We start from the raw sequence: 25,181 nt of genomic DNA, 5'->3' as shown, positions 1-25,181 counted from the left end.
AAAAAATATATAAATAAAGAAAATCTTAAAGGATTCACAAAAACTTAAAGTGAACCAGAGACGAAGCACCCTCATGTATTTCACCATATTTTTCAGTGGGAACATTAGAGAAAACACCTACCCTGCTCTCTGTCTCATTTACTGCTCAGCCTGCTTCTAATCAGCCCTGATAAAATCCCCAACTGAGCATTCAGTCTGGCTTTGCTCAGGAATCATAGCTGAGTCATTATAGCAGAGCCAGAAGGGGGAAGGCTTGGGCTTGAAAATACATCAGAGAAGACAGACTCGGCTATAATGATTCCTGAGCAAAGCCAGATTGAATGCTCAGTCAGGGATTTTATCAGGGCTGATTAGAAGCAGGCTGAGCAGTGAAGAATGAAACCGAGCAGGGTAGTCGTTTTCTCTAATGTTCCCACTGATATATATGGTAAAATACATGAGGGTGCTTAGTCTCTGGTTAACGACCCAGCTATTGTAAAGCAATTGCCTAAAAATACAGTACAGTTTAAAATTACCTAAATGGCTTGCCTTTTAAATTTAACAACGTACTATAGGTCTTAAGTTATGATTTCACAGTAATTAAAATTATTTCTGTACCAGTGATTGGAAAGCTTTACTAATATTTGTATCAGAAGACTGAGGTTTATACCAAACTAGGAGATCGATGATGGAGATTGAAAAAAAAAAAAAAAACCTGAAAAAAAGATCTGCCCTAGGCTATAATGTAGTGTTTTGATGCTGCACAATGCGAATGCCTTTTGCCTTAGGAGAATAAATTGATTTGTAAAAGCTATCTAATTAATAAAGCAAGAGTCACTTGATGTGCTTGCTTGCCAATTTACTCTCTTTTGATCTTGTCCCCTTACTTATACTGTAAAATTACAGCTCTGTTTCAGAGCTAGAGAAGTAAGCAGGAAAACAATGAGCGATGTATTCTTGTAATAGTTTTTTTTATAGTATCCAGCAATCATTATACCATAGAACAAAAGCGAAGGCTACAAATTACCACTAATGGCAGTCTACTAATGAAGAGAATGGAGAAATTTCATTAGCATTTAAGAGAATAGATTTATTATGACCTAGAGTTGCTTTCTATTATGACTCACTTAAGTAAGAAAAAAAGAGGAAAGAAAAATCTAATAGTTAATTTACATGTGTAAGTGGCTGAGACTGTCATCTGCTGATTGGTACAGAGCCACGTAATGAATAGCAAATATAAGCATATATAACCAGCAATTAGTGTTGGCACAAAAGAAGCATCCTGCTGAAAATTCAGACTTTTCTGTGTGTTTCTTCATACAGTTGACAATGTACCTGCTGTACTGAACAACATTAGAAGTCATTTATTTCAAGTATGAGATAACATTTTTTTGTCTGTTAAAACCCAGATTAAACAAATTAAACATATAACATACTGCATAACAAATCAAAACTAGCTATATTATAGGTCTATGAAAAACCATTATATAAAAAAACCTAACACACAATTCTATGAATATTATTGATTTTGTTGTGACTACATTGTTAAAGCAGATCTGAAGTCTAAACAGTTATTTTTAGGTATACCTCACCGCCACTTCATGGTTAATGAAGAAAAATCTTACATTTTACCAATTTCTATAAAAAAATTGGCAGTGCCAGATCCTTTATCTAGCCTAGGCTGAGGAAACAGGAAGTCCTTGCCAATTGCATTTTGGATAGGCAATGTAATCAGAGAAAAGAAAATTCTACTGGTTATCTACATGTGTAAAATTTCTGACCAAACTGCCTTTCCAGACTACAGCTGAGAGGCATTGCCATTAGGCATGGCTAGATGGCAAACACTGAGAAGTGGCAATGGCACATGATGCGCTAAAACAAGGTTTATCAAATAAAAGAAAAAAAAAAAAACTAAACAAAACTGGATAAGCATCTTAAAGACTTTAGCAGTTTGCACTAATTTTTGCCTTCAAGACCAAAGACCTGCTTTTAAGTCAAAGGATAGGATTGTAAGGAACTGCACATGCAACTTACAAAGAGCCAGTGTCAACCACCCATTACTTACCTGGAACTCATCAAAACACAACAAACTGGCTTCCTCGCTAATTTCTTCTGCAATAGGAGCAATGGGATCGTAGGTTTTGGCCATAAATCCTGCCTTCCTTTTTGGTAAACTTTTTTTAAGGCGATGTATTCCTGGAAAAAGAAACATTTCACACTTTGTTTATGCACAGTGTCAAATAAGTGATTTTGTGTATGAGAGTACAGAAAAACTTTATTTAAAAAAAAAAAAAAAAAAAAAAGAAAAAAAAATAAGAGCAATAAAACAAAAACTAAAAACAAAGGAGTTGATTCATTAAGCTGCAGAGCTTAAAGAGGAGCGCACTCGTGAAACTTCTAAAGCTGCTGCTCTGCTGAACCTGCACTGAGCCCCGTCGGGGCCAGTGGCTTCATAGGACGTGATCCCCACACTTTAATTGGCCCAATAGGCAGCCAGTCAGGTGACAGGAAGCCTATTGGGCCAATAAAACTTCGGGGATCAGGTCAATTAAAGCCACTGGACCCCCTGGGGTTCAGGGCGTGTTCAGTGGAGAGACAGTTACTTAAAAGGAGCGCGAGTAAGTTAGCAGCGCACGTAGCACACATAACTCACTCTCATTAAGCTGCACTACTTTAGCAGAGCAACTTAACGAATACACCCCATAATTTGGATTGGGTGATAAAACAATTCACGGAGATTAACTCCATTCCCATTCCTTTAGGGATAAGCAACACAAGCCACTGAACTAAGTTCCTAACTGGACGTGGGATTGATAAGATTTCCCCGTGCTATAAGCCGGTAGCCATGTGACGCACCAATGAGCATTTGGGACACCAGCACTTTTGTCGACCACTCCATAACAGTGGGTACTCCATGACTTATTCCTCCACCTCCTCCTCCCCCCCCCCCCACCCCATTACAAGGGTGGCCACCATGACCCTTCCTCCCGACAGCAATAACCCTGTCACTGCATAATCATGTTCATTACCCCATCTCTCCTGTAAGCCCCCCTTCTCCCCAGGTCTCCATTGCCACAGTTGGTACTCCTGTGATGTTAGGAACCCTGAGAGGAGATTAGTGCATAGTGAAACGGAGGTGCTTTTAAGGAGACACTGAGGTGTCTTTTGTACCTTATTTCCTTCTGCGTTCAGCTTCAGTATTAAAATTCCAAGCGGAGTCGCTGCATTCCCACGGCAGAACAAGATATTTAATGCTGAAGCTGACTGCATACGAAAATAAGGTACAAAAAGACACTTCAGTGTTTCTTTAAAGGCGCGTACACACGCCATATTTTTACTAACGATAAGTCCCGTCAGACCCTCCTGCGGGGCAATAGTTCTGCAGACAGTAGCACGCGAGTACAGGCTGATGGCAGACTGAGAAGACTGTTTTGTGACGGATCCGCCGAGCGGATCAGTCAAACACAGTGTTATCAGTCTGCCAACAGCCTGTACTCACGTGCTACTGTCTGCAGAACGATTGCCCTGCAGGAGGGTCTGACGGGACTCATCGTTAGTAAAAATATGGCGTGTGTACACGCCTTTAGATACACTGCATGTACAAGCACTACTCCCCCAGTAGCTACACCTTTGGTTGCAAGTCGTAGAATCAAACAGAGAGGTAATTTATAATAACATTTAATTACAAGATAGCATGTGTAAATATTTTAACAGATTTAACAAAAACAGTTTTCCTTCAACATACAAAAGTGATTTTTAGATGTAAAGAGCATAATCAGAAGAAAATACTGACCTTTGAAAGAATTAGAACATTACAATAATAAAGGTTATCAGGTCATGTTATCTTAACTACTTTGGCCTCCTGGACGTACTAGCTACGCCCAGGAGGCCATGTACGCTCCCGCGGCCGTGCACGCGCGCGCTCCCGGCCGCGGTTCGTTAGCCTGGCAATCAGTGAATCGGGCTATGGTGCCCGATCACTGATTCCTCTCCCCCGCTGAAAAAGCGACAGCTTCTTTCGGAAACGTCGCCTTTTCTGGCTCTAACGTACCCCATGCGTTGCTCTAAGCGTGTGTTACACTTAGATTGACGTCATGTAAACAAACTCATGGCCGCCATCTTGTGGCCAAAAAGTAAAACTACAACTAAAAGTGAAAAAATAAAACTCAAGACACATTTACATTATAAAACTATGGTTTACATCCCACCCTCCCAAAAATACCCAAATAAAATGTTTAATAAAAAAAAATTAAAAAAAAAAAAAAAAACACACATTACAATAAAAAAAATAAAAAAAAAAAAGTAAATATTTACCTAAGGGTCTGAACTTTTTAAATATCAATGTAAAGATGAAATATTTCTATATTTTTTTTTATTTTAAACTTGTAAATAGTGATAGATGGAAAACGGAAAAAATGCACCTTTATTTCCAAATAAAATATTGTCGCCATACATTGTGATAGGGACATAATTTTAACAGTGTAATAACCAGGACATATGGGCAAATACAATACGTGAGTTTTAATTATGGAGGCATGTATTTTAAAACTATAATGGCGGAAAACTGAGAAATAATGAATTTTTTTCAGTTTTTTTTTTCTTATTTTTCCTGTTAAAATGCATTTACAGTAAAGTGGCTCTTAGCAAAATGTACCTCCCAAAGAAAGCCTAATTGGTGGCGGAAGAAACGATATAGAACAGTTCATTGTGATAAGTAGTGATAAAGTTATAGGCTAATGAATGGGAGGTGAAAATTGCTCAGATGCATAAAGTGAAAATGACTGAAGGCTGAAGTGGTTAATTTAATTTTTTTATCTACAGCCTCCATTATTTGCAATTTTCTCTATTAATTAGCATTTTCAAAATAGCAGTGAATCATTATGTGACCAACTTACTTTCATGCACATCAAGCATAAATCCATGGAAGTGCACACGCTTTTTCTTTTCTACTTCAACGTGTGTAAAAAACATATCCATCACCATAGTTTTTCCAGTACCTTGAAAAAAAGAAATTAGGGCCTCAAGTTCAGATTCTCATTCTTTAAATACATGATCTTAATTAGCAATGCACAAACTTTCATGCATTGCACGTCAGTACATTTTGCAGTAAATACCGTATTTTTCGGAATATAAGACGCACTTTTTCTTCCCCAAAACTAGGGGGAAAAAGTGGGTGCGTCTTATATTCTAAAGGTACGGTATTTGGGCCCCAAAACATACTTACCGGTTCCTGCAGCCGCGATCCTCGCCTCCTTCGTCTGACTGCCGCCATCCAAGGGTCATCCGAGGGTCCCAGCTGTGGTCATCTGAGGGTCCCAGCCATCCCATCCAGAATCCCGGCTCTTCAGTGTCCCAGTCGCCAGATCGTCTTCACTGCAGACAGCAGCCATGCGGTAATCACGCGCTGCTGCCTCGCCGACACCCTCCATGGTAACGGCGTCCTCTTCCTAGTTACGGTGCCCCCTTCTGTGTGACGAGCGGCGCATGTGCGCCGGGTCACGCATGACTTCAGGCGCACGTGCGCCGGGGTCACGCATGACGTCAGGCGCACATGCGCTGCTCGTCACACAGAAGGGGGCACCGTAACTAGGAAGAGGACGCCGTTACCATGGAGGATGTCGGCGAGGCAGCAGCGCGTGATTACCGCATGGCTGCTGTCTGCAGTGAAGACAATCTGGCGACTGGGACACTGAAGAGCCGGGATTCTGGATAGGATGGCTGGGACCCTCAGATGACCACAGTTGGGACCCTCAGATGACCCTTGGAAGTCGGCAGTCAGGCGGAGGAGGACAGGATCGCGGCAGCAGGATCAGGTGAGATGCTGCAGGGGCAAAGTGTAGTGTAGTTTGTGTTGGGTGCAGGATTTAGTTAGTGTAGTGTAGTTTGGGTTGGCTGCAGGGGTTAGTTAGTGAAGTGTAGTGTAGTAGTGTAGTGTAGTTTGGGTTTCTACAGGGGTTACTTAGTGAAGTGTAGTGTAGTTTGGGTTGGCTGCAGGGGTTAGTTCGTGTAGTGTAGTTGGTGGGGGCAGCAGGGGTAAGTGAAGTGTAGTGTAGCAGGATTTAGTGTAGATGAGCAGTTCAGCTTAGATAGAGACAGTTTTGGGGGGTTTAAAGGTCCATAAGACACCCCTGCAACATAGACGCACCTAGGTTTAGTTTTTTTTTTTTTCCTGATTTTTGCCTTCTAAATCTAGGTGCGTCTTATATGCCGGAGCGTCTTATATTCCGCAAAATACGGTACATTAAAATTGTGCTGGGTGGGTCCTGTAGTTACCTGCCCCTTCCCACCTCCCACTTTCCTTTATTGCCAGACGTTATTTTCTATTGTTATCAGTATCCCTTCTTTGGTACTTGCCTCTTTCTGCATACTTCTATGTAGTGCTATTTTGTTTTGTAGAATTCTGCCCTTCTGTCATTTCCATATAGGAACTGCTCCCATTCTGCATGCCAAAGTGTCTTTTTAAAAAGGATTTGGAAGAAAGCAGACAGAAGTCTGCCAGTCAAAGCACTCAATGAATCATGTAAGTATGAAATATACAAAAATGTTTATTAATTCAATAAAATGTTCTAAATAACATATATAAAACCCCTAAAGAAAGGCAGTATAAAACACTGTCTACTTTAACACAATGCCCAATATCCAGCCACTAGTGCAAAAATTGAGGAGTCACCATAAAGTATATATCTAAGCGAAATGTTCAGGTAGCAACATCAATCCGATAAACAAGTAGCTTTTAGATGTATAGAGTCGCATCATAGCAATGGTAGTAGTGTTCTGATAGCAACCTCTGCAGAAGGATAGAGCAATATGCAGACCAACTTGCACAGTGTGTTCAAATAAACAGAGGATGGTGCTAACAAGTCTCTTGACATAAGTTGCACAGTCACTGGTGTAATGATGCTCAATCGCAGCATCTATATCATAGATATAAGGATTTGAACTGTATATAGAAAGGAGTCCAATGTTATCAAAAAAGCCAGATGTCCAATCGCAACATCTTACTTGTTAAGGACTCAAGTGGTACAACACTATGCAGGTGTCACTATGTTTCTAAGTGTCCAAGCCAACTTGTATTCCAGAGTATATAGTTAGAATGGAAAGACCAATATATGTGGCTGGATAGTGTAATGGTTAAGGGCTCTGACACAGAAGACCTGGGTTCAAATATCGGCTCTGCCTGTTCAGTAAGCCAGCACCTATTCAGTAAGGAGTTTCTTGGGCAAGTCTCCTTAACACTGTTACTGCCTACTGAGTGCGCTCTAGTAGCTGCCTCGCAAGCGATTTGAGTCCGACAGGAGAAAGGCGCTATACAAATACTGCAATTAAATATATAGCTACCGCATCTTTGATAAAGGCCTGTACTTGGGGATCCCCCGTCTTGAGCCGTTTAAGCACTGATACTCCGACATCCAATAAAGGCAGGTTGGGCTGGACTGTATAGGGCCATGTGGATGGATAAAGCTGACCGGTTTCGCCCGGGATACCTGGCTCTTCAGGGCATAGAACCGTGTGAGATCTGCCGTAGGGGATAGCGGTGCTACCCCACGCCATAAATTGTGTACACACGAAAGCGCCTCAGCCGCGCCTCACAATGAAGCGCCGGTCTGTACGCTCCATGCAGCCCGGATCATTGCGGAAGTGACGTGGGCCACGCATGCCCAATTCCTGACCCAGGTCTCCGCATTAGGTGAGCGCCGACAATGAAGGCAGGGGGCGGATCCCAGAGCGCTGAATGCACCCACCGAGCCACCCCCTTTGTCGGCGCTAATACATGGCCGTAACTCTCCAAATCACACCACACAAAGGAGGGGAGGGATGGGGGAAGGAACATGGGAATGGGAAAGAAAAAGGGATGGGGGAAGGGAAATTCTGAATGGCTAGATCAGAGAGGAGACTGCCACATAACCGGGCTTAAAGGGAAACATCGCTAAAAATTAAATCTACAAAGTAATTACATTGCAAAAATCTCAATTTATATTCTAAAAGACTCATTGATATTTAATACTAACAACTAATATACACACATCTTGGATCTTTTTAAAAAGACACTGGGGCTATTGCAAAAACAAAAACACCCCTTAATGAATAAGGCTCATCTGCTACATCCACCCCTCTCCCCTCACAGTATCCAGGCACATATCAATTTTGGTGCCTGAAAGGGGGAGGCCGATTCCATCCCATACCACTAAAATCGAGGTATATTTTTAAAAAAGACAAATTAGCTTTGTTCAGTCCTTTTTTATTCTCAGGACCTTTACCTAGTCTTCACCCACAACTCTTTAAGTCACTGCCAGCGGAAGTCCTGCATACGTTAACATTGTAACGTATTTTCATTATTCGCTTTCCCACACTTTTTAAAGCGATGTGTGCGTGCCAGTGACTCACCTGTCAAACACGTTGTGATGTCACTAGCACATGGTCACCCGACGGAGGCACCAGTAGTCCATCTACCATCTCGGATGACCACCGCTGTTAGAGGGGAGGAAGAGGCTGCCACCTGACACATTTGGGGCTAATCCCATTGAAAAAGGTTCACCACACACTACTTTCAATCAAGTGTTTCTTTTATTCTTTGTATGGAGCACACCTCAATCTGTTTTTCTTGTAACTACAATTATCACCCTTCAGGCAGTGTTGAGGAGCAGCTATAGTGGAGTGTTTTCTGCCGACAACTGTCGGTGACTAGCGCAAGATTTCACATCACTTCCATTTTCTTTTTAACCACTTACTACACCAGGAGCAGTAAAATCATGGCCTGGGAAAACTTCATTTGAAGTCCCAGGGCCGTGAATATCAGTCTTCAGTGGTGGACGGCCGCCACGCTCTCCCGTTACCTCCCGTTAAGGGGGAGATGAATGAATGGGAACGCAGTTCTCATTCATTAATCTAAGTCTCTGTGTCAATGAACGCTGGCATCTATGAGATGCTTGCGTTATTGTATCTTCTGTTACAGTGCCACGCATTACTTCCAATTCACATACTCACGTACGCGAAACGGAAAATGCACGAGGACATCTTGTAGCCAAATAGTAAAATTACACCTAAATACATTTTAATAAAAATACCAAACAACTTAAATTAACATACAAAAAAAATACATAAATGGCACCTTAGGGACCAAACTTTTTTTAATATGCAAGTCAAGAGGGTATATTATTTTTATATTTTTTTTAATGTGTGGGCTTCTAATTAATGATGGACGCAAAACTGAAAAAAATGCACCTTTATTTCCAAATAAAATATTGGCGCTATACATTGTACTAGGGAAATATTTTAAGCATTGCAATAACCGGGACAAATGGGCAAATAAAATGTGTGGGTTTTATCCACAGTAGAACATTTTATTTTTAAACTATAATGGCCGAAAACTGAGAAATAAATGTTTGTCATATTATTCCAATTAAAATGCATTTATAATAAAATTATTCTTAGCATAATGTACCTCCCAAAGAAAGTCTAATTGGTGGTGAAAAAAAACAAAAAACCAAGCTATAGATCATTTTGTTGTGATCAGTAGTGATTAAGTTATGGGCAAAAGAAAGGGACAAGCACTGACAGGTGAAAATTTCTCTGGTCCTAAAGGAGTAAAAACCCCTCAGTGGTCCAGTGGTTAAAGGAGGCTACTAAATTCATCCTGTACTGCTGCAAAACGTATAGTGAATCTTTGGTGCTCCATTTGTGGTGGCCAAAGTTCTTTTCCCCTGCTGTACAATACACATGACCTGAGTGTCTGATTACTGGATTTAAGTTTGGTAGAAGTGGCTATGCACATCTCAAAATGCCAAGGCTTCATGATTTACATAGAACATTTAAGGGGTCCATGCTTCAGAATGGGGAGCACAAGTTTCTAACATTGACTGTGTTGGCTGTAGCCCTCAAGAGGAGGGCGATGAGCACTTTAGATATTCATATTTCACATAGGAAAACAATTATAGAAATCTCATTTGCAATCTGTAAATGTATGCATAATTTTCAATACTGTGCCACTTACCTACATCTCCATAAACATAGAGCCCTCTGGGAGTTTTTTGTTGTGTGAAAAACTGAAAAAGGATAAGAAGCAACACAAACTTCAGTTATGCTTCGCTAAATATCAGCTAACCACCAACTTTTAAAATTCTTATAATAAACATATTTACAAGGTCCATTTTTAGGCTAAAACCAAAAGAGAAGGTAATCAGAAGGAAATAAAGAAAATGACACAGGTAGTGGTAAAATCTAGTAAGGTAAAGGGAAGAGTGGAATGGACTATTAAGGCATGAAATATGGCAAAAATTGGGGGAATCAGCATCTTCTATCTAGTAATTCCATAGATCAGAGTCTCTAAAGAACTGCCACAAGAACTGTGCTAGATCTTTCCAACACAATGGGTTACATACATTATCAGCCAATGACAAATTGGTCAGTAGACACTTTTAATGCCTTTTCTCTCCAGGGGCTCAATGGGTTGTAGCAAGTAAGCTTGTAATTGGTCTATGAAATGGATGCCTATGAGTTTCACCAAGTTCTAAATCGCTGATCTGAAGTTTGCCCATCTAGCAACAAGACCAAAAATACATGTAAATAAGGAAGCCATTGTCGCCTCTCATTCCACTGCTATCGGAGACCACAGAGATTAACTTGTAGAGTTGGGGGAAACCTGTACCAGTAGAACATAAGTGCAGAACAAGTTTCTTGTTTATATATCTAGCTACTGGCACATCATTTACCCCTGGAGTGTAAAGTCTCATGCAGACTTATTTGCTGCTCGATACAGCTAGGAATTGTACGATCAGGTAACCTTTCAATTGCGTAGCAATGCAGCTAGCAGAAGAACAGATCAATTGTTTTAGATTATTTTGCCACCACCCCTAGCTGTTGCAACTCCACACCTGCAGGGAATACATGTGCACAAGGAAACGGCACGCAGATTTTTCTTCAGTCACTGAGCAAACTGGAAGTTTGTATACAGACCAAGTGTGCTTGGATAACCATTTTATTTACCAAGCATGAGGCCTCGTTCCCACTATACGCTCTGCCGTGAGCATTTCGGCAATGCGTACAGTGTGCAACACACAGGAACGGTAGAAGTGCATAGACAGCACTTCCACCGTTCCCATCACATGTGCTGCGCAGCAGTGTGATGTGCCATTGCACTGACGCGTGCCTTTTTCGGAAATCGCAGCGCTGAAAGATTTACAGTAATGAATGGGATCAGTAGTGCAGACGACTGCCATCTGCGCTAATTGATGTGAACGAGGCCTAAGGGTGACAGAAGACTTCAGATAACATCAAACAGTATTTTTATGCCTGAGGGATCCTGTAGAGACTTATGGTCAGGACATCAGCACTAGGTCTCAAGATAAATCAGTATGAAGAGTGCCAACATGTGCCTGCATAAACCTGAACACCCAATTTAACTACAAGTGTGAATCTGAACAAGGAATTTAGGCGGTATTGAATGTGGTTGTCCATTTTAAGCATTCTATGGTTTGTGTGGTCAGCTTTAGCATAAACCCAGATGTATACCAGACATGTAGGCCAAATCATCAATGTTGTTATAAGAGAACATACAATGAAACTTTCATGAACATCAAGCGCTGTACTTTGATGGGCACATTAAATTTAAAAAGTAAAGTTTGTACTGAATTAAATACATAAATAATGCGAAATGCTTGGAAAGGTAGGGCAAGAACAATAAATATATGTTTTTACGGTTGCACCATCCAGCAGAAAAAACGGTTTAGCTACAATATGCCAGATGCAAAATTATAAGGGTCTAGCAGACCTCATTTTATCTTAATGTGCAACATCTGTTTTATGCTGCAGCTGGACACATTGTGTTGCTAATTTGATGCCTTTTTTAGGTGTTAGCTCCAGAAAACACTATGATTTTCAAACTATTCTTGCTCATATGATTAAAAGATAAAATTGGGTGACAATATATAGACCACATGTAAGCACAATTTTCTTTAGACACACAAAAAATATGGCAGAGATTGCCCTACTTATTTAAATTTGGTTCTTATAATAAATAAAAATAGAAAAAGCCGGCACCATCTAGATAAATCTTCTGCTCTTTTATTCGTCAAAGCATTTCCAGTAAATAATGCGACGTTTCAAGGCTGCACGCCTCTTTATCAAGCTTTAGCTGGAGGTTACAATCATAAGAAACATACACTGGCATTTATAGCAAACATGGTTGACAACAGCCAATCAATTCAAATTACTAGCCACCAATCAAAATGATCCCGCTATATCGGACCTGATGGGGAACTTACATGTGGCTGCTATGATAGGACACACAGGTTGGATCCTCCCATCTCTTCAGCCCCTCCTGGTCGCATGCTCCATGACCTCCCTGGTCCGCCCATCATCACTCCCACTCCACCCGTCCGCTCTCGGCGGACCTGATGGGGAACATGAGTGACGTCGCACCAGGGGCGGCGCCGAAGCGCCGTCCCGGCGCGTCTAGGCGGATACTTGGGAGACGCAAGCGGCAAATAGCCGCTGACGTCACCCATCAGATGAGGAGGCCCGGAGCGCCGACCAATCAGAGCTGTCTATACCAATGTGGCATATCTATTGCGTCCAGTAATCCGCATATGCACATCCACTCTGATGCAACTGTAGCATCTATCACGTCTAACCATCCGCATATACGGCACATCTATCACATCTAATGATCCACATACACGCATCCACTCGGATGCGTAATTAACACATAGCTGATTAATAAAATAAACACACTTACGCTAGCTGCACTTGGTATTAGACTAGGGACCAGGGCTATTGTAGCAAACAAACCAGGGAGGGGAGGGAAAAGGAAAAAGGGGGGGGGGGGGGAAGGGAATTGGGAGAGGGGTAGGGGAGGAAGGGAAGGAGAGGGAAAAGGGAAAAGGGGGGGAAAGGAAAAGGGAAAGGAAAAAAGGAAAGGGGTGGGGGGGGGGGGGAAGTAGAGAAGGAATTCAATATTCCATATAATGTTCAATATTGTCCATATAAGAGCCTTCTAGATTAAGGCACACAGCTGTTGGACAAAGTGTTCCAATAACAAAGCTCAATAAAGCATATCAAAGTACAGTAAAGACTGGGCACAATGGAGCAAAATTACAAAAAGGGCAACAGGTCAAGTTCCCTGTTTAAGCCCCTAGGCTCCATTGTGTCCAGTCTTTTAATCCAGTACGCCTCCCTCCAAAGCAGTTTTTTCAATCGGTCGCCCCCTCTTCTTAATTGTGTAACCTGTTCAATGACCATAAATCTTAATTGGCTAACATGGTGACCTGCCTGTACAAAGTGGTATGGTACTGCCTGATCTATAAGTCGTTCCCTAATGGCATGTTTGTGTGATGACAGTCTCTTTTTAAGTTTCTGAATAGTCATATAATAGGCCACACGGGCACTTAAGGGCATAAACTACATAGTCTGAGTCACATGTATGCCACCCCTTTATTGAAATTCTAGTACCTTGATGAGGGTGTGTAAAAAACGAACCCTTAATTACAGAACTGCAATGGACACAGTTTAAGCAGGGATAAGTCCCCCTTCTATGTGTCTGTACTGTACCAGTATCTGAGGTCATGTCCGCATGTACTAATCGGTCCCTAAGTGTCGGTGGTTTTCTATATGATATAAGTGGGGGGTTCCTAAACTGCTCAATCTCAGGGAAGCTATCGGTCAATAGATGCCAGTGTCGTCGTATAATCATCGCTATGTTAGAGCTATGGGTGTTGTATCTAGTAACAAAGGGGATACGATTATGTATCCGCTGTCTGTTACTCTGTCCCCCAAATTGTCCAGTTGTCCTAGCACGTGCCTTTTGTAGGATATGTGTTGGATATCCCCTAGTTTCAAATTTGCTTTGCATCTCGTCAAGTCTCCTGGCCCGCATCCCCTCATCCTCAACTATATGGTTTATTCTCTGGAATTGACTGATGGGAACCGAACCCCTAGTAGCCATCGGATGGAAACTCCCGTAATGGAGAAGGGAGTTCACATCCGTTGGCTTGACATAGAGGTCGGTGGTCAACCTATCTCCACTCCGTCTAACCAATGTATCAAGAAAGCTCACTTCCTCCACAGACGAATGAATAGTAAGTCTAATCGTTGGACATCTGCCCATCAGTTCATCGACAAAAGAAACAAGGGTCGAATGTGGCCCCGCCCACACGCAAAAAACATCTATATATCTATGCCACTGTTTGGCGTATTTCTGAAATAACCCATTGGTGTATACGAACATCTCCTTGTACACTCCCATAAAGAGGTTTGCGTAGGACTGGGCCACATTCGACCCCATTGCCGTACCCCTGACCTGCAAATAAAAAGTATCATCAAACCTAAAATAGTTGAACTGCAACACAATCCTCAACAAATCACAGATAAATTTGATCTGAGTGTCTGAAAAATCAGACGCTGTTTCCAACATGTAATGAATAGTCTCTACTCCCCCATTGTGTGGGATGGAGGTGTAGAGGCTCTCCACATCCAATGTCACCAACAAGCATGAACCCTGTAGAGGTTTCATTTTACGAATGATGTTCAAAAACATCCGAGTGGATGCGTGTATGTGGATCATTAGATGTGATAGATGTGCCGTATATGCGGATGGTTAGACGTGATAGATGCTACAGTTGCATCAGAGTGGATGCGCATATGCGGATTACTGGACGCAATAGATATGCCACATTGGTATAGACAGCTCTGATTGGTCGGCGCTCCGGGCCTCCTCAACATCTGATGGGTGACGTCAGCGGCCATTTGCCGCTTGCGTCTCCCAAGTATCCGCCTAGACGCGCCGGGACGGCGCTTCGGCGTCGCCCCTGGTGCGACGTCACTCATGTTCCCCATCAGGTCCGCCGAGAGCGGACGGGTGGAGTGGGAGTGATGATGGGCGGACCAGGGAGGTCATGGTACATGCGACCAGGAGGGGCTGAAGAGATGGGAGGATCCAACCTGTGTGTCCTATCATAGCAGCCACATGCAAGTTCCCCATCAGGTCCGATATAGCGGGATCATTTTGATTGGTGGCTAGTAATTTGAATTGATTGGCTGTTGTCAACCATGTTTGCTATAAATGCCAGTGTATGTTTCTTATGATTGTAACCTCCAGCTAAAGCTTGATAAAGAGGCGTGCAGCCTTGAAACGTCGCATTATTTACTGGAAATGCTTTGACGAATAAAAGAGCAGAAGATTTATCTAGATGGTGCCGGCTTTTTCTATTTTGATTTGCTGAATGATCCGGAGTGCTGCGGGATCGCCAGCCGGGCACGTCACATTGAAGATTACCATCTGGGAGGGTACAGTCACTTCATCACTTACGTTCTTATAATAAATATAAATTATGCAATCAATTTAATAAAAAAAGAAAAACATGCTTATGTGAAGACAAAAGTACAATAAAAAAATTTTTAAATGGTAATCAAAATAATTATTACATTTGGCTAGCAAATGTTTAGATTAGAGTCAACTATCACCTCCAGTGTTCTTCCCAGATGGGTGGTGGCATAAAAAAAAGTAGTCAGGTAGGACAATTAGCGCGTGGTGCGGTCGATGTCACACATGCCCTATATGCTGGCAGCATATGAGGCGCAAATGGAAGAGGAAGGCGGATGGGCATCACGCAGTGGGCGAGACAGGACCGGTAAATGTATAAATGCACATGTACAGGGAGTGCAGAATTATTAGGCAAGTTGTATTTTTGAGGAACAATTTTATTATTGAACAACCACCATGTTCTCAATGAACCCAAAAAAACTCAATATCAAAGCTGAATATTTTTGAAAGTAGTTTTTAGTTTTAGCTATTTTAGGGGGATATCTGTGTGTGCAGGTGACTATTACTGTGCATAATTATTAGGCAACTTAACAAAAAACAAATATATACCCATTTCAATTATTTTTACAGTGAACACAACATCTCAACATTCACAAATATACATTTCTGACATTCATAAAACAAATCAGTGACCAATATAGCCACATTTTTTTGCAAGGACACTCAAAAGCCTGCCATCTTTGGATTCTGTCAGTGTTTTGATCTGTTCACCATCAACATTGCGTGCAGCAGCAACCACAGCCTCCCAGACACTGTTCAGAGAGGTGTACTGTTTTCCCTCCTTGTAAATCTCACATTTTATGATGGACCACATGTTCTCAATGGGATTCAGATCAGGTAAACAAGGAGGCCATGTCATTAGTTTTTCTTCTTTTATACCCTTTCTTGCTAGCCACGCTGTGGAGTACTTGGACGTGTGTGATGGAGCATTGTCCTGCATGAAAATCATGTTTTTCTTGAAGGATGCAGACTTCTTCCTGTACCATTGCTTGAAGGTGTCTTCCAGAAACTGGCAATAGGACTGGGAGTTGAGTTTGACTCCATCCTCAACCCGAAAAGGCCCCACAAGCTCATCTTTGATGGTACCAACCCAAACCAGTACTCCACCTCCACCTTGCTGGCATCTGAGTCGGACTGGAGCTCTCTGCCCTTTACCAATCCAGCCACGGGCCAATCCATCTGGCCCATCAAGACTCATCAGTTCATAAAACCTTAGAAAAATCAGTCTTGAGATATTTCATGGCCCAGTCTTGACGTTTCAGCTTGTGTGTCTTGTTCAGTGGTGGTCATCTTTCAGCCTTTCTTACCTTGGCCATGTCTCTGAGTATTGCACACCTTGTGCTTTTGGGCACTCCAGTGATGTTGCAGCTCTGAAATATGGCAAGTGGCATCTTGGCAGCTGCACGCTTGACTTTTCTCAGTTCATGGGCAGTTATTTTGCGCCTTGGTTTTTCCACACGCTTTTTGCGACCCTGTTGACTATTTTGAATGAAACGCTTGATTGTTCGATGATCACGCTTCAGAAGCTTTGCCATTTTGTGCTGCATCCCTCTGCAAGATATCTCACTATTTTTGACTTTTCTGAGCCTGTCAAGTCCTTCTTTTGACCCATTTTGCCAAAGGAAAGGAAGTTGCCTAATAATTATGCACACCTGATATAGGGTGTTGATGTCATTAGACCACACCCCTTCTCATTACAGAGATGCACATCACCTAATATGCTTAATTGGTAGTAGGCTTTCGAGCCTATACAGCTTGGAGTAAGACAACATGCATAAAGAGGATGATGTGGTCAAAATACTCATTTGCCTAATAATTCTGCACTCCCTGTATACTCTGGGGAAACAGCGCATTCATCATTCATCCCTATATCGTTCGCCATTACTTCAGCGCACACGCATGAAGGCCGACATCTTGCAGCATGGACGACTGGTATATGTGACCAATTTTAGCCTGAAAATTGGTAGCAGTGTTTGGGCATGCAGTGTGTGGTACTGATTGTCATCTGATTAGATTAAAATAAATAATCAAATCACATGGTAGATCGGCCGCCAAGTAGCCTGATATATGGTTTCCTTTACTCTACATATGCTCCAGTGTCCCTGCTCATGATTACTGCATTTCACATGGCTTATTTCATATGGGCGTTATGTGTGCAGGTGCAATAATATAATATCTAGCCATTTAATTGTTTTCTTTACCCATGATCATATATGCCCCCTGCACACTAGCTGCAATACTGCATGCAATAACCAATACACAGCATATTACACCATGTGCACATAAACTTGCTTAGCATCTATACAGGCTCCAGTGGGTGTCTGCTCATAATTATTGCATTTCACATGGCTGTTAACTCACACTGATGTTATTCCTGCAGGGTGGGGCTATCGTGGGGTATTGCAGATGGTGTCCAGGGGCTATATTAACAGCCATGTGAAGTGCATTAATTATGAGCTGGCATTTCATACCACCAATGTGCACATAGTTTACTCAGGGCTCTTTCACATCTGCGCTGATTTCCTGCTTTTGACGCAAAGTCAATAGTTTGCGTTAACCAAGGTAACATAAAAGTCCATAGACTTTCATTTTAACATTTCACATCTAACGCTGCGTTGTCATGTTGCGGTAAGACACAGCCGGGAGCTTTTAATCGTCCGGCGCTACACTTTTCCTGTTGGGTTAATTATAACTACTGCCGCTAACAGAGTCACACCGCAACTTCCCGATGTCACTCAATGCGTGCCTGATGGCAAAGAGCCCTCAGTGACATTTCAGTACAGAAAAGTACTAAAATCTGGAAGCCATCCTGGTAGCCCTGCTGTACAGGACTGAAAAAGCTGTAATGTTTTACGTGTAAGAGCCGAGACATGTAACTGGACCAGTGTCCTGACTATGGCTCAAGTCTGTCTACCCCAGCAATCAAACTGCAACTTATCACCCTGGCTCTTCCCAGCCAACTGTATTACAGGGAAAATGTGACTGGTTAGGTTCTCCTGTCCAGCTGAACTGACTCATCAGACAGGAGACTGAAACCTCAGGGACGGCTGCGGCTGATTAGCCATAAATCAGAATCAGAATCATTTTTATTCGCCAGGCACGACAGGGTCATGCTCGGAATTGGGCTTGGCACAGCAATTAACAGAGTAGAGATAAAAGTATAGATAACAGAGTATACTGTAGATACAGGGCATAAAGTGCATAAAGGAATAAACAAACAAGGCATAAATACAAGCAAAACAAAAAAAGCAAACAAAAGCAAATAAGAAAGCGAGCAGGGCGGCAAGGTGCAGTGCAGAATACAGTGGTGAGGGGATGGAATGCAGGGCCTACAGGGAGTTCAGGAGGGTGAAAGCTGAGGGAAAGAAAGAGTTCCTGTGTCTTGAGGTTTTGGTGGCGATGGACCGAAACCTACGGCCTAACGGAAGTCTGCAGAAGAACAGCTGGCCTGGGTGAGAGGGGTCGCCGGCAATCCTCAGTGCTCTTGTGCGCAGCCTGGAGTTGTGGAGGTGGACAAGCGAGGGGAGAGGTCTGCCAATGGTTCTCTCTGCTGATCTAATGACTCTCTGAAGTTTGTACCTGTCTCTGGTGGAGGAGCCAGCGAACCAGACTAGGATGGAGGAGCAGTGGACGGACTCGATGGTGGCGGTGTAAAAACATGTTAGTAGCTCTTGAGCCATGCCGAACTTCAATTGGTGGAGGAAGAAGAGCCTCTGCTGGGCTTTCTTCTGGGTCAGGGCTGTGTTTGCCTTCCAGCTCAAGTCTTTGGAGATGGTGGTGCCCAGAAGGCGAACGCTGGTTACTCTTTCAACCTCGGTGCCGTTGATAAAGATTGGTGGGGGGGAGGGAGCATGCTTCCTGAAATACACAATCAGCTCTACGGTTTTGGATGAGTTGAGGACCAGCCTATTCTCCCTACACCACTGGGAAACTCTCAACCTCCTGGTGGTAGGCCTGCTCATCATTGTTACTAGACCAACGATGGTGGTGTCATCTGCAAATTTGATGACCTTGACAGAGTTCTCCTTGGATCTGCAGTTCGTGTAGAGGGAGAACAGGATTGGCGACAGGACGCAGCCTTGCAGGGCCCCAGTGTTTGTGGTCCTTGGTTGAGAGGTGACCTCCCCAAGTTTAACGACTTGGGTTCTGTTAGTCAGGAAGTCTGTGATCCACCCGCGGAGTGTGGGATGGACATTCAGCTCTGTGAGATTGTCCTACAGTATGTGGGGGCAGATGGTGTTGAAGGCTGAGCTGAAGTCCAGAAGGAGAATCCTGGCGTATGTGTTAGGTTTGTCCAGGTGGTCGTATGTGAGCTCAAGGCAGATGTTGACAGCATCATCAGTGGATCTGTTTGCCCTGTATGCAAACTGGTATGGATCCACATTGGGGAGGTAACAAGCTTGATGTGTGACAAGACTACTCTCTCAAAGGTTTTCATGATGTTGGATGTCAGGGCCACTGGTCTGTAGTTAGAGGTCAGAGTTTCCTTGCTTTTTTGGGAACAGGGATAATGGTAGACTTTTTGAAACATGCAGGGACTTTGCCGACCTGGAGGGATTTGGAGAATAAGGAAGCGAGGATGGGTGCCAGCTGGTGTGAGCATGTTTTCAGACAGGCTGGTGACACGCCGTCCGGGCCAGAGGCTTTCCTGGGGTTTAGCGAGGCCATCAGCCTCACTCACAGCTGGAGGTGGCGGGCTCGAGACTGAGAGATCATCTGCACTAGATGTGGGGTGTGCTGGCTCCCCCAATGCCTCCTGATCCTCAAACCTGCAGTAAAAATTGCTGAGGTCCTTGGCTAACTCAGTACTGGGAGTTGCGTGTTGTGGGGGAGGCTTATAGTTTGTGGTGGCTTTAAGGCCCTTCCAGACAGCTCGTGTGTCGTTAGATCGCAGGTTGCATCTTATCCTTTCTGCGTACTCCCCCTTTGCGGCATTCCGTTCTCGCTTCAGGTTATTCCTTGCTGTCTTGTAGTCCTCTTGGTTGCTGGACTTGTGCGCCACCTCCTTGCACCTCCGCAGTTGCCGTAGTTTGTTGGAGAACCACGGTTTATTGTTCGGATAGACTTTGAAGGTCTTGGTTGGTACGCAAGAGTCTTCACAGAAGCTGATGTATGAGGAGATGTTGTCCGCCCACTCGTCAAGGTTTGGAGCTTCCATGGCCTTCCAGTCAGTGCAGTCGAAGCATGCCTGAAGTTGGAGCTTGGCCTCGCTTGACCACACTTTGGTGGACTTGAGAGCAGGTTTAGCTGACTCCAGGCGCCTCCTGTAGGTGGGGATCAAGTGAATGAGAGAGTGGTCCGAGGAGCCCAGCGCTGCCCTTGGTATGGCTTTGTAGGCATCCTTCAGCCCTGTGTAGCAGTGATCCAGTGTGTTCTGGTTTCTGGTGGAGCAGGTCACATGCTGGTGGAAGCGAGGAAGCTCCCGGCGAAGATTAGCCTTATTGAAGTTGCCCAATACGATGAACAGCGAGTCGGGAAGGGTTGACTCCCATTTTGTGATGGTGTCGCTGAGGTCGTGCAGGGCAGGTCTAACATCGGCATCAGGTGGTATGTACACGCCAACAAGAACGTAGGAGGAGAACTCCCTGGGCGAATATTTTGGCCTGCAGTTGACAATTAGAAGTTCAAGCTCGGGGGAGCACTTCCTGGCTAGTACTGATGAGTTGGGGCACCATGATTGGCCGATGTAAAAACAGATGCCACCACCCTTCTTACCCGAGATAGTGGGGTCGCGGTCTGCCCGGATGAGGCTGAAGTCCGGAAGGTGAAGGGCATTGTCTGGGATGTCATCATGCAGCCACGTTTCTGTGAAGCAAAGGATTGGGGTACTACTGCAGAGCTCCTTTTCACTTAGGAGTCGGAGTTAATCCAGTTTGTTCGGGAGGGAGCACACATTCGACAGCAGGACCGATGGGATGGCTGACCTAAGACCTTTCCTCTTCAGTCTCACCTGGGCACCTGCCCAGCTACCCCTCATCCGCCGAGCCGCAGGGGATGTATGGGCAGGGCCTGCGAGCTCTTGTACATGGTTCCAGACCATGTTGTATAGACGCCTGTCCTCGGAGAGCGTGCTGCGTGCTTCCCATCTCAGAAGCTGCGATCTGGTGTAGGTGATGCGTTGGTGGCATATGGAGAGTAGCTCCGTGTGTTTGGTGAGGGAGGGGGTAGAGGGGTGGTGGTGCTAGCAGAAGTGCACGTGGGCCTCAGGGCGAACCCTAACAGTCCATATAGCGTATTAGAGGGGTGTTTCCGGTCTAGTAGTACGCCTGGGGAACCAGACGGGGAACAGCACCGCAGCTCATAACAGTCCATAAGTTATAAGTTAGCCCCCAACAGTGCCTACTCAAGGTTAGCCCCCAACAGTGCCTACTTAAAGCAGTTCCAGGGTGCGTTACTATAAGCAGTGCCGACCAGGATCACCGGAGGCAGGGGCACACGATATAGCAGTTATAGTGCCCAGTACCCACGATCAGCAGTTATAGTGCCCAGTTCACAGTGTGCAGCCCGACAGCAAGGTGCACAGATCCAAGGTGAAATGAGAAGTGCATTAAAAAAAAAAAAAAAAAAAATTACCCCCACAGCTGACTGGTGCAGTGGAGGAGGATGGAGCACCTGGAGGCCGCCTCAGCTCAGCTTTGCCAGGGATGTGCCAGTGGACCCTTCTCCTGGAGCTGTAGGCCGCTTAAGTGTAAAGGTCATGGAAAATGGACTTGCCAAGTAACACCTGTGCTATCCTGCTTCTCCAACCCCTGCTCCATTGACTCTGCCCGACTGACCCATACCTTAGCCACACAAGCTCCAGTGTCCCTGCTCTGAGACTGAGCAGGCAAACTGCATGTGCTTCATTCCTGGAGGATTGCTCCACAGTCTGCAGTAATGGTCCGCCTATTATGCCAGCCAATGAGTGTACGAGTCTGCCAGGAAGCATGAGAACTCATACATAGAAAAGCTTTGAACGCTTTTGAAACGCTGGCTTCTCTAATTTTGCCTGGCACATGTTGGCAGCCAGGCAGTGGCTTACTTTAGGTGGATGGGCCACCAAGCTATGTGATTTTGGGGAGAACACTGACCTCCATGACCATACAAAAGGTGGCAATAATCATCCTGTTACTGTACTCCCAGAAGGCCAAATTCCACACTTAGACAAGAACATTTATCTAAATCCTAGGCTTTTAACATGGCATGTGTACCCCAGAAGATACTACTGTTGGATTCAAGGGGCATGCAAACATGTCAGCCAATATGCCAATATAAGGGGGGGAGGGGGGAAGAGTGTATAAGTAGTCCTCAGCAAACCTAAACTGAAAGTAGTATGTGTAGTAGCAATAGTATATATTGCATACAGATAACATTGGTATATTAACACTTCCAATAACAAAAAAAGTAAAAACAACAGCGGACACAGGGTTCTTCAAAAGCTTAGTAATGTATTTCTCTATAAGAGACACTTGAATGGTACTTGATAGGCTGTTAACCAAAAAAGGCACACATGATAACCACCACCTAATACTAAAAACAAGGCTGCTGCTGCTCCTGCTAATAATAATAAATAAAAGTTTGACCGATCAGAAATGGGTAATTATTCCCTTCAGCAAACTAGCAAGATGCCTGGTGATCCACTGAAGCAATTGTGGATATGACCATAGAAATCTCTAGTCACAGAAATGAGACTAAACAGGTTGAAAAGTGCTGAAGACATCAACTATGCTATGCACTCTGGCCCTTAAGTACAACCTGTACAGCTGCTTAAAGAGACACTGAAGCGAAAAAACAAAAATTACGATATTATGAATTGTATGTGTATCACGGATAATTACTAGAGCATTAGTAACAAAGAAAATATTCTCATTTTTATTTTCAGTTAGTTTTTTTATTTTTTATTTTTTAAAACATTGCATCATTCTCTAATATTTGCAGTTTTCACTCTAAGCATTCGAAATGATTTTACAGAGCAAGCTTGTGAACTTTTGAACTGTCCTCTGCAGGAAAAAAAAACAAAACAACAAAAGTCACTGACAGTTGAGATAACAAGCTTCAGAAGACAGAGCTCTCTGCAACTTTCAAAGTCTTGGAGGTCAATAGCTCTTTTGCATAGATAACAACTGGAGTTTAACTCCTCTCGTACTGGAAACCATATTAGACTTATGTCTCTGTTCCTAGTGTTTTATTGCTTAGCTGTACTACACATACAAAATCACATGATTTTTTTTTCCGCTTCAGTGTCTCTTTAACCACTTACCGACCGCCTACTTCATATTGGCGGCGGCAAAGTGGCAGCCCCAGGACCACGTAACGCAGATTGGCGTCAGGTCCTGGGGCACTCTCTGGCCGGGGATCGCGCGCTGGGATGCGCGCGCATCCACCGGCAATAGGCTCCGCCCACCCGCCGGCCAATCGGAAGCGCCGGCGGGTTGTTAACCCGACGATCCCCGGATAGGAAGCGTATAATACGCTTTGTAATGTTTACAAAGTGTATTATACAGGCTGCCTCCTGCCCTGGTGGTCCCAGTGTCCGAGGGACCACCAGGGCAGGCTGCAGCCACCCTAGTCTGCACCCAAACACACTGATCTGCCCCCCCCTGCCCCCTGATCGCCCACAGTACCCCTCAGACCCCCCCCTGCCCACCCCCCAGACCACCATTTGCACACAATCACCCCCCTAATCACCCATCAATCACTCCCTGTCACTATCTGTCAACGCTATTTTTTTTTTTAGTCCCTTAACTGCCCCCTGCTCCCTCCTGATCACCCCCCCACCCCTCAGATTCTCCCCAGACCCCCCCAGACCCTCCCCCCCCCCTGTGTACTGTATGCATCTATCCCCCCTGATCACCTGTCAATCACCCGTCAATCACCCGTCAATCACCCCCTGTCACTGCCACCCATCAATCAGCCCCTAACCTGCCCCTTGCGGGCAATCTGATCACCCACCCACACCAATAGATCGCCCGCAGATCCGACATCAGATCACCTCCCAAATCCATCGTTTACATCTATTCTCTCCTCTAAACACCCACTAATTACCCATCAATCACCCATCAATCACCCCCTATCACCACCTGTCACTGTTACCCATCAGATTAGACCCTTGCGGGCACCCAATCGCCCGCCCACACGCTCAGATTGCCCTCAACCCCCCCCTTATCGATTCGCCAGTGCATTATTTACATCCATTCTTCCCTGTAATAACCCACTGATCACCTGTCAATCACCCCCTGTCACTGCCACCCATCAATCACCCCCTGTCACTGCCACCCATCAATCAGCCCCTAACCTGCCCCTTGCGGGCAATCTGATCACCCACCCACACCAATAGATCGCCCGCAGATCCGACATCAGATCACCTCCCAAGTGCAGTGTTTACATCTCTTCTCTCCTCTAAACACCCACTAATTACCCATCAATCACCCCCTATCACCACCTGTCACTGTTACCCATCAGATTAGACCCTAATCTGCCCCTTGCGGGCACCCAATCACCCGCCCACACCTCAGAACCCAGCCCTGATCACCTCGCTAGTGCATTGCTTGCATCTATTTCCCCCCTCTAATCACACCTTGAGACACCCATAAATCACCTCCTGTCACCCCCTAGCACACCTACCCATCAGATCAGGCCATAATTTGCCCCGTGTGGGCTCCTGATCACTCGGCCAAACCCTCAGATCCCCCTCAGACCCCCTTCCGATCACCTCCCCAGTGCATTGATTGCATCTATTTTCCCCTCTAACCGCCCCCTGAGACACCCATCAATCACCTCCTGTCACCCCCCTAGCACTCCTATCCATCAGATCAGGCCCAATACATCCTGTCATCTAAGAGGCCACCCTGCTTATGACCGTTTACACAAAATTTGCCCCCTCATAGACCACCTGTCATCAAAATTT

The 25,181-nt window shown here is 44.4% G+C and overlaps 1 protein-coding gene across 2 annotated transcripts in view; it reads right to left on the bottom strand.

Moving 5' to 3' along the window:
• AFG1L (AFG1 like ATPase) overlaps nt 1-25,181 on the bottom strand; it is a 204,436-nt gene that overhangs the window by 111,163 nt on the left and 68,092 nt on the right. For both annotated transcript variants that reach the window (XM_068231263.1, XM_068231262.1), the window contains exons 3-5: nt 9,971-10,022; nt 4,875-4,976; nt 2,045-2,175 (exon numbers count right to left, since the gene is read on the bottom strand). In XM_068231263.1, the coding sequence (XP_068087364.1) occupies nt 2,045-2,175; nt 4,875-4,976; nt 9,971-10,022 (285 nt within the window). The remainder of the gene's footprint in view (nt 1-2,044; nt 2,176-4,874; nt 4,977-9,970; nt 10,023-25,181) is intronic.

Source organism: Hyperolius riggenbachi, chromosome 4, assembly GCF_040937935.1.
Source record: "Hyperolius riggenbachi isolate aHypRig1 chromosome 4, aHypRig1.pri, whole genome shotgun sequence".
In the NCBI taxonomy this organism is placed as follows: Eukaryota; Metazoa; Chordata; class Amphibia; order Anura; family Hyperoliidae; genus Hyperolius; species Hyperolius riggenbachi.
This window is presented reverse-complemented; position numbering and strand designations above follow the sequence as displayed.